At 37.7% G+C, this 10,389-nt stretch overlaps 1 protein-coding gene across 1 annotated transcript; it reads right to left on the bottom strand.

The window, feature by feature from the left end:
- Positions 1-335: 335 nt before the first annotated feature.
- Positions 336-2,838, bottom strand: SPATA45 (spermatogenesis associated 45). The gene is made up of 2 exons (XM_065936387.1): positions 2,565-2,838; positions 336-355 (listed from the first exon to the last, which is right to left on the bottom strand). The coding sequence occupies exons 1-2, from the start codon at positions 2,836-2,838 to the stop codon at positions 336-338; spliced, it is 294 nt and encodes a 97-aa protein (XP_065792459.1).
- Between the last annotated feature and the right edge of the window lie 7,551 nt (positions 2,839-10,389).

The following is a 10,389-nucleotide window of genomic DNA, read 5'->3' as shown; positions in this document are numbered from 1 at the left end:
AGAATAAAAGTAAAATACTTGTAACTCTAAAAAAAATAATATAAACTATTTGAACATTTTAAATTAGTAAAGAGAAGATCACTGTGAAATGAACATTTAGGTCATCCATCTCTGAAAGTATATTTAATAACTCAAATCCTCTCTTCAAAACATTTAAGTCTAAATGATGGAAGGCAGTGAAGATGTAATACATTTTGTGTGGCTCAATGGTTTCTTGATGATCTAATGAATAGTTTTCTTTGGCTTCTCTTATAATTAATATTTGTAAATAATTTAGATGGATATTGAAGAAGGATCAAAGAGATTGTGTTTCTATGTGTCTTCGTAGATGGACTTTATCCAAATATGGCATTATCTGAAAAATAAAAGAATAAGTATCTATTACATGTCTTATAATACATTTCATAGTTCCAAAATAACCCTGAAGGCAGAGGAGAAGTACTGTTTCATGCTGCTGCTGCTGCTAAGTCACTTCAATCGTGTCTGACTCTGTGTGACCCCATAGACGTCAGCCCACCAGGCTCCCCCGTTTCTGGGATTCTCCAGGCAAGAACACTGGAGTGGGCTGCCATTTCCTTCTCTGATGAGTGAAAGTGAAAAGTGAAAGTAAGTCGCTTAGTCAGGTCCGACTCTTAGCGACCCCATGGACTGCAGCCCAGCAGGCTCCTCCATCCACAGGATTTTCCAGGCAAGAGTACTGGAGTGGGGTGCCGTTGCCACTGTTTCATAGATGCAAGGAATAAGGCTTAGAGACACTAAAGGACTAAAAGCATGAGACCACTCAATCACAGAAGCAGAACTTGGACCCAAGTGCAATGGGCTGAATGTTTGTGCTTCTCCAAATTCTTATGCTGAAACTCTAATCCCAGTGGGATGGTATTTGGAGGTGGGGCCTTTGGGAGGTAATTAAGTCATGAGAGTGGAGTCCTCATGAAAGGGATTCTTGCCCTTACAGGAAGAGCCCAAAAAATTAGCCAGCTGTTTCTATTGTGTAACAAAACAGCAAGAAAACAGCTCTCTGAAAACTAGGAAAAGGGAACTCCAAGAACCCAATCATGCTGGCACCCTGACTCAGACTTCCAGTCACCAGAACTATGAGAAATAAAGTTAGTTTTTTTAAGCCACTCAGTCTATAGTAACTTGTTAGAGCAGGCCAAACTGAGTAAGACACCAAGTCTTCCATTTTTAAGGCATGGTTAAGTAAGACTCTCCCTCTTTTGACTGACATATCTCCAAATAGAAAATTAAAGGGAGAGCTTCAAAATATCTGTGAGTCTGTTTCTGTTCATTTGAGTTTTATTTTAGATTCCACGTATAAATGATATTGTATGGTATCTGTCTTTCTTTTTCTGACTTACTTCACTTAGTGTAGTAATCTCTATGTCCACCCATGTTGCTGCAAATGGCATTATTTCTTCTTTTTTGTGATTGAGACTGTGCGGGTTCTCTTAGAATTGTGGTGGTTCAGTCACTAAGTCGTGTCTGACTCTTGAGATGCCATGGACTGTAGCTCGCAAACTGCCTCTGTTAATGGGATTTCCCTGGCAAGAATACAAGAGTGGGTTGCCATTTCCTTCTCCAACGGATCTTCCTGACGCGGGGGAAAGAACCCTGGTCTCCTGCATTGCAGGCGGATTCTTTACCAACTGAGCTACCAGGGAAGTGGAATACTTCCTCCTTGTAAAAGAGTTATTTTTTGAGCAAAATTAACATATGACTGTTACAGATCAACTTTAAAACACAATGGAGAATCAATCTCAGGTTTCCAGGCCACACTGCATCACCCTCTCTGCCCTGTTTATGAACCGCAGTCAGTCAGGTGTATAGTCACAGCCTTGACATCAAAGAAGTTAAATTTCCAATATGACAATTATTTTGTTTGTGATCTAACTTAATCATTTGTTGGTTATGTTTAACATAATTAGACTCTTTTTATTTTTTTCAAAATAAATGGAAAAAATAACATCAGTTGCTTGTCTTGACTTAGAAACAAGTATTTAAAAGTATTTACCAGCAGTTCTTCTTCCTCCCCCACTGCAAAATAATACCACCAACACCACACGCCACCTCACCCCAAACTTCCTCCACATTTTATTATTGTGTCTCAGGTTTTTTTGTTTGATGTTTGTCATCAAAATAATTTCCACTGTATCTCAATTTTGCATATGACATTTTTGCAGACGTAACAGAAAGTGATGAACAAAGAGGCCTCTAGACCCTTCTCAAAATGTGGTTCTTAGGCAATCAGGCTCAGTATCACCTCTGCCTGCCTGAAAATGCATACTCCAGTACCCAAACTAGAGCCTATTGAATGAGCCAGTGTGGAGATGATCCCTCAAATCCCGTAAACACGAGGAAACGAGGATCTCTGGTCTATAGTAGATCTTACTAGCCTAGTTTACGTCAACTAGCCTAGTATACTGATGCTTTTAACTTCAAACAGATTGACTTTTAACTATCCCAGAGCAATATGTATGAACCCCTTTCAATCCTAGAAATAATTCCTAAGTTTACTTAGAGATCCCTCCTGTCAACTGGGTAGGAATCCTACTGCAGCGTCTTACTTTTTGGTGGAAAGTGCCTTTTCTCCTTGTGAACGAAGAGATTCAGTTTGACCCAAGAGCTCCTGTCACTGTCGGGAACAGTTTCTTTGACCTGGTCATGAGTAAGGGACTTGTAGGCACCGTGGAAATGCCTCTTTTGAACTCTCAATAAGCTGACTTGATTGCTTCTTTCCACCAGGCAGTTGGATTCTCGCCTTTCGTTTATGTCTTCCAGGAGACGTTTGTCTATTTTAAGTTTTTTAATTATTTCACTCTTTCTGTTTACAGATGCCATTATGCTGACAAACTAATCATCAAGTGATTCTTGCTGTCCTGCAAACAAATGCAGAAAAAAAAAAAAAAAAACTATCAATTGCTTGCTTGACCTCAAACCCAGTATTTACAATCAGGTATTCACCAGCACCTCCAGTTACTTTATCAAGTGATTACCTCATGTTAGGTATTTCCCCTCCTGCAGATACCACCACCACTGTGCCCCTCCCGCAACCTCCCTGCATCTCTTACTATTGCTTTCTAAGGTCTTGATATTTCCTGAGGAGAAAGAAAAGACCAAAGAGGATACAGTGAGAGAATATATTTTGGTTTTTAAAGCGATACTATGCATTGATTTTTGCTTTTAGGAACTTTCATTGCTTATTCTGATTATAAAGATAATATGAATTTATTACAGGAGATGAAGAAAACACAGCAAAGTAAAAGGTAGAAAAGCTAAAATCACTTGTAATCCAGAAACAGGCAAATTCACATTTTGGATGTTTCTTTACTAATAAATATCCAAAGATATTTCATTATAAAAAGTACAAGGGGTTCCCTGGCTGTCTAGTGGTCAGAACTCTGAGAGTCCACTGGCGAGGCTGCGTTGGATCCCTACTCAGGGAACTAAGATCCCTCAGGCTTAGCGCTACAGCCAAAAATTAAAAAAACAAATACAGAAGAAGACATCAAACTGATTATACTAAAACACAAATTTTAAACATATGTTTTTAACTATTTAGGAAGATTTTGCTTGTTAGGCCTGTAAATTTGTCTTTTCAAGAATTTGAAGTACTTAAAAATCAGATATGCTAAATTTACAAAGGAAATTTAAAATATTTAAAGGATTTGTATTAACTAAGTTTGTAAATATACTACTCGAGGTGTTTAGTCTTTTCAACTTGGGTTAACTGAATATTAATTTCAGAAAAAAAATAAGAATGATCATTCACACAAAAATAAACTCAATTTAGGGAATTTTCTGGCAATCCAGAGGTTAGCACTTCATGTTTTTACAGCCAGGGGCAGTGGTCTTTCAGTCTCTTGTTGGAGGACTAAGATGTCACAAGCCATGTGGCATAGCCAAATTAAAAAAAAAATCTACAATTTATAAATAGAATACAACTCATGTTGAAATTAACACTTTCATTTTAGAAAATCAATATTATCAGCCCCAAAGTCCTACCAACCCAAATGTCCATCAACAGCTGAGTGGATAAATAAATCATGGTATATCCACACAATGGATACTATGCAGTTATTAAGGAAAAAAAAAGATAGTCCTATTGATACACATAATAACATGGCTGACCCTCAGAATAATTGCGTTGAGTGAAGAAAAGTCAGACAGACCCAAAAAAGTGGTATTATATGATTCTACTCATAAAATTCTATGAAATGTGAACTATTCTATAGTGACCGAAAGCAGAGAAGTCGTTGTCTGGAAGCGAGGAGGGTTAAGAACAATGGCGGCAGGCAAGATTGTAAAGTAATAGAAAGTATGAGTAAGCTTTTAGTGGTGATGAATATGTTTGTTATCTGGATTGTGGTGATGGTTTCATGTTTTTGCATATATCAAAGCTAATCAAATTGTATATAGATCATCCTTGATTTAGGGTGGGGTTTCAATCTGATAAACCCATTGTTCATTGAAAATATATTAAGTTGAAGATGCATTTCACACACCTAACCTACTAAACATGACAGCTCACCCTCCCCCACTTTAATGTGGTAAGAACATGTACATTGGCTTTCAGTTGGGCAAAATCATCTAGCACTTATTACAAAACTTATTTTATAATAAAGTGCTGATTATCAACTGTAGTTAGTTGAACATTATACTGAAAGTGAAAAACAGAATGGTTGTAATCGTAGCAGTCATTTTCACTTTTGATCACATGGCTGGCCGGGAGCTGGGAGTATTGTCCCACGAGTCACTAGCCTGGGAAAAGATCAAAGTTCAAAATCTGAAGTATTTGAAATATGGTTTCTACTGAATACATATTGCTTTTGCACCATCATAAAGTTGAAAAATTGCACATCAAATCATTGTAAGTTAGGGACCGTCTGCACTTTACACATACAGTTTATTGTATGTCAATTATTACACAATAAAGCTGTGGAATAAAATTGGGATCAACACTGAGAACATTGCATAAAGCAAGTGGTTAATAAATACTTGTTGAATGAATAAAAAGTATATTATTTATCAGATAATTTCTATTCACTTAACATTGTGAAAATTTTTCATGTTACTATATGTGTCTTTCGTAATAAAAAAGGTACTCTCTGATGACAGTAGTCTATCATATGTATGTATAATAATTGATTAGTCCCTTTACTGTTAGACTTTTAGATCATTTACCCTTTAACCCTTTCAAGTGCCAAAAATTTTGCAAACATACACTGTTTTAGGAAACCCACAAGACATCAGTTTTCCATTCCTAAATACACAAGAGAATAAGAGGTATAACTTCAGAGTTCTCTGGGCTAACAAATAAATCTTACAAGAAAAAAGTCACTTGAAGAAAATAGTTGCTCAGAATAAAAGGAAATGCTTTAATGGAGAATAAAATCCCTGACTTTTTTTCCTCCCTCTGTCCAGAGCCTTGAGGAAGACACAGATATTCTGAACAATCGTAAAGAATTGTCTCAGGAAGTTATTGCCACGATAATGATGCAAAACTCAGAGGCATGCAACAATCAACATTTATTCTCCTGCTCAGTAGTGGGTTGTTTCGATTCAGGCGAATTTGGTTGGGACTGTCTCCCAGCTGAGGGCTGAGCTCCCACGATTTTAGGACTAAGAGAATCAAGTAAAGCTATTTTTCTCTAATCCAATATCTCAGATGGGATCTAACTCTCCTATACTCATTTCATTTCTGGGAATTTTAAGAACATAAACTCTTTTTCAAGAATATGAGAAGAAAAGCTTTTTCACCAAACAGCAATTGTATTGCATCACCTCTGGCATGTACAGCCTTTCTACTTTCTCTTTCTCTTTCCTGTCTCCCTTGGAAAATCCTTCATTTCAGGCATCATATTATTTACAATTATACAGAGTTGGAGCTCAGTATAATGTAGAAGCTCAATAAAAAGCAGTTGACTTTCCTAAAAGTATAAATCCAGTAATGTTAGCTCACAAATATAAAAGATGTACAACCCACCAAGAAATGATCCCTTGATTTTCAAGTAAGCAATTCTTTAGGCAAGATGTCAGTTGCAGAAGTGAACAGAGAAGAGAGAAGATACATTTTCAACAATGGATCTAGCAAGTTTAAACTGAAGGAAGATAAAACATTTTATGCACTCAATTAACACTAAATAATTAAATTGCCCTCAATCTTGCTAACTGTTTCGATCACCCATTAATTATCCAAAGTAGTAAAAACAAGATGTGAATGAAATAAATCTACAAATAGCTCCCATATCTCATTTTTATCATTAATTTCAAGTTACTTTTACTAGAGATACTAATTTGATGGAAATTAAACTCCTTGAATTCTGTCTCCTTTACCACTTTTACTGTTTATCATCCTCTCTGCAGGATGTTAAAATGAAAAACAAGTGGGGACATGACTAAAGGAAGTAGAAAACAAGGTCATTGTCTCATGTACTTTTGAGCTAATTTATATTTTGTTAAAAGTTCATTATATAAATTTGCTGCAAATGAAATGTAGATGTCTTAGTCACAAATTCACTAAGAAGATCACAGAATTCAAACTTTTTTACTAACAGACTAATTTATTTGATATCACTGTGCATCTTCACCCTAGTGCGTTTTATTTTATTATTTTTAAACTAATTTTTATTGGAGTACAGTTTCTTTATAGCGTGTTAGTTTCTACTGTCCGGCAAAATGAACCAGCCACACACATACATCTCTCCCCTCCCCTTTGGACTTCCTTGCCATCCAGGTCACTACAGTGCATTAGGAAACAGTCAATCAAGTCCAGGAAGCACTAGTCCCATACAGGCTAAACCCAAGGAGAAGCACGCCGAGACACATATTAATCAAACTAACAAAAATTAAATACAAAGAAAAATGATGAAAAGCAGCCTGGGAAAATAAAACTCATTACAGATCACACGAACACAGGAGCCAGCTAAAATTAGACATAGCAAGAGTCTAATGGTAAGAGCATAGAATCTGAAGTCAAAAAGATTTGACTCCTGTTCAAGCTATGCTAATTGTGTGGCCTCAGTTAACTTACCTTCTCTGGGCTTCAGTTACCTTATATGTTTAATGGAAATAATATCCAAATCACAGAGAACTATAAGGATTAAATGAGCTAATACATTATCAAGAACTTAATAAAACCAAAACTCAATAAATGGTAACTTTAAAATATTTATTAGTCACTGTGAAAACATTTTTGTTCAATTGGATAAATAAATAGTATTTTTGTCCCCTCAGTTATTAATCCGTTTAGTTGCTATGTGATCAGGTTCAGCTACATAAGTTGTGGTGGCCATAGCAAAACGAAAAGGCAGGGGCCCTTGTTGAAAAACCCCTGAGAATTTTAAGATGGTGGCAGAAGAGAATTCAACCAAGTGGGCTCCTTCTTAGGGGTGGGGGCTTGCGTGACAGTAGAGAGGTGTCATATGTCTATGAAACTGGCTACATGAGTGACGTAGGAAAAGTCAATTTCTATGCTTCAATCACCTAGTTTTAGTATCTTAAATGGAGATGAGCAATGTGCCTAACCTACGACTTTTTAAAGGCATGTAATTTTAAGCATGCATACACAGTCAGTCACTTCAGTCGCTCAGTCGTGTTGACTCTTTGTGACTCCATGAACTGCAGCATGCCAGGCTTCCCTGTCCATCACCAACTCCCGGGGCTTATTCACACTCACGTCCATCGAGTCGGTGATGCTATCCAACCATCTCATCCTCTGTTGTCCCCTTCTCCTCCTGTCTTAATCTTTCCCAGCATCAGGGTCTTTTCAAATGAGTCACTTCGTCATATCAGGTGGCCAAGTATTGGAGTTTCAGCTTCAACATCAGTCCTTCCAATGAATAGTCAGGACTGATCTCCTTTAGGATGGACTGGTTGGATCTCCTTGCAGTTCAAGGCACTCTCAAGAGTCTTCTCCAACACCACACTTCAAAAGCATCAATTCTTTGGCGCTCAGCTTTCTTTATGGTCCAACTCTCACATCCATACATGACTACTGGAAAAACCATAGCTTTGACTAGATGGACCTTTGTTGGCAAAGTAATGTCTCTGCTTTTTAATATGCTGTCTGTTTGGTTTGTCAAGCTATGGTTTGTCATAGTTTTTCTTCCAAGGAAAAAGCATCATTTAATTTCATGTCTGCAGTCACCATCTGCAGTGATTTTGGAGCCCAAGAAAATAAAGTCTCTCACTGTTTCCATTGTTTCCCCATCTATTTGCCATGAAGTGGTGAGACCAGATGCCGTGATCTTAGTTTTCTGAATGTTGAGTTTTAAGCCAACTTTTTCACGCTCCTCTTTCATTTTCATCAATCTTTAGTTCTTCTTCACTTTCTGTCATAAGGGTGGTATCATCAGCATATCTGAGGTTATTGATATTTCTCCCAGCAATCTTGATTCCAGTTTATGCTTCATCCAGCCCAGCATTTCACATGATGTACTCTGCATATAAGTTAAATAAGCACGGTGACAGTATACAGCCTTGACGTACTCCTTTCCCAATTTGGAACCAGTCTGTTGTTCCATGTTCAGTTCTAACTATTGCTTCTTGATCTGCATACAGATTTCTCAGGAGGCAGGTCAGGTGGTCTGGTATATCCATCTCCTTAAGAATTTTCCACAGTTTGTTGTGATCCACACAGTCAAAGGCTTTGGCATATTCAATAAAGCAGAAGTAGATGTTTTTCTGGAACTCTTGCTTTTTTGATGATCCAGCGGATGTTGGGAATTTGATCTCTGGTTCCTCTGCCTTTTCTGGATCCATCTTGAACATCTGGAAGTTCACAGTTCATGAACTGTTGAAGCCTGGCTTGGAGAATTTTGATCATTACTTTGCCAGCATGTGAGATAAGTGCAACTGTACAGTAGTTTGAATGTTCTTTGGCTTTGCCTTTCTTTGGGATTGGAATGAAAACTGACCTTTTCCAGTCCTGTGGCCACTGCTGAGTTTTCCAAATTTGCTGGCATATTGAGTGCAGCACTTTCACAGTGTCATCTTTTAGAATTTGATATAGCTCAACTGGAATTCTATCACCTCCACTAGCTTTGTTTGTAGTGATGCTTCCTAAGGCCCACATGACTTCATATTTCAGGATGTCTGGCTCTAGGTGAGTGATCACACCATCGTGATTTTATGCATCATGAAGATCTTTTTTGTATAGTTCTTCTGTGTATTCTTGCCACCTCTTCTTAGTATCTTCTGCTTCTGTTAGGTCCATACCATTTCTGTCCTTTATTTTGCCCATCTTTGCATGAAATGTTCCCTTGGTATCTCTAATTTTCTCGAAGAAATCTCTAGTCTTTCCCATTCTACTGTTTTCCTCTGTTTCTTTGCATTGATCACCAAGGAAGGCTTCCTTATCTCTCCTTGCTATTCTTTGGAACTCTGCATTCAAAAGGGTATCTCTTTCCTTTTCTCCTTTGCCTTTAGGTTCTTTTTCTCAGCTATTTGTAAGGCCTCCTCAGACAACCATTTTACCTTTTTCTTGGGGATGGTCTTGATCACTGCTTCCTGTACAATGTCACAAACCTCTGTCCATAATTCTTCAGGCTCTCTATCAGCTCTAATCCCTTGAATCTGTTTGTCACTTTCACTGTATAATATTACACTTTCACTGTAAAAGGTTTACAGTGGGTTTAGGTCATACCCAAATCATGCATATACAGTGGATCCTCTGTAGGTCCCACTCTAGGAACCCTCCAGGTCCCACTCATGGACTCCGTATTTGAAAATCTACCTACTCACTAAAATTTGCTATCCGATAATCAATACTGTAGCGCTTTCACAGTCACCCCCAAACATGCACATAGCAGTGAAAAACCTGGGTCTCCTTGTGTGCACACCACCAGCTAAGGTAGAGCAAGGCTCTCTCTCTGCCTTCTTGTTTCAGCTCTCATATCACAAGGGTGTCGTTGTCCTCATCTTTTTAGGGTCAAATGTGGTGTTTCTCGCATTTTTGTGCTTGGCATTGGTTTCACTGTTTAAAATGCTCATCAGGTTTCATGCTAATGTACCGTCTGGTGTTCCTAGATGGCAAGAAGGCTGTGATGTGCCTTAAGTGTGTTAGATCAACCTTGTTTAAGAATGAGTTATAGTGCTGTCAACTGTGAGATCAACATGAATCAACAACATATTTTGTGTCTCTAAATTGAAACACTCTTTAAAAAAACTGTACATTAATTGGTTGACAAAATTGCTGTGACCAGAGGCTCTGGTCACAAAGCCACTGTATTTCCTCTAAGAGTCATGGCTCAGTATTTGCTAATTCAATGTTCAGGGCACTTTATAGAATATAATTACCAAAATACCAAGAATCAAATATGTATATATTGAAAGCATATTACTATTTCTACAGGTATATTGGGCTTTCCAGGTGGCTCAGTGGTAAAGAAT

Source organism: Muntiacus reevesi, chromosome 5 (assembly GCF_963930625.1).
Source record: "Muntiacus reevesi chromosome 5, mMunRee1.1, whole genome shotgun sequence".
NCBI lineage: Eukaryota > Metazoa > Chordata > Mammalia > Artiodactyla > Cervidae > Muntiacus > Muntiacus reevesi.
The sequence above is the reverse complement of the archived record's forward strand: the minus strand, read 5'-3'. Positions and strand labels throughout refer to the sequence as shown.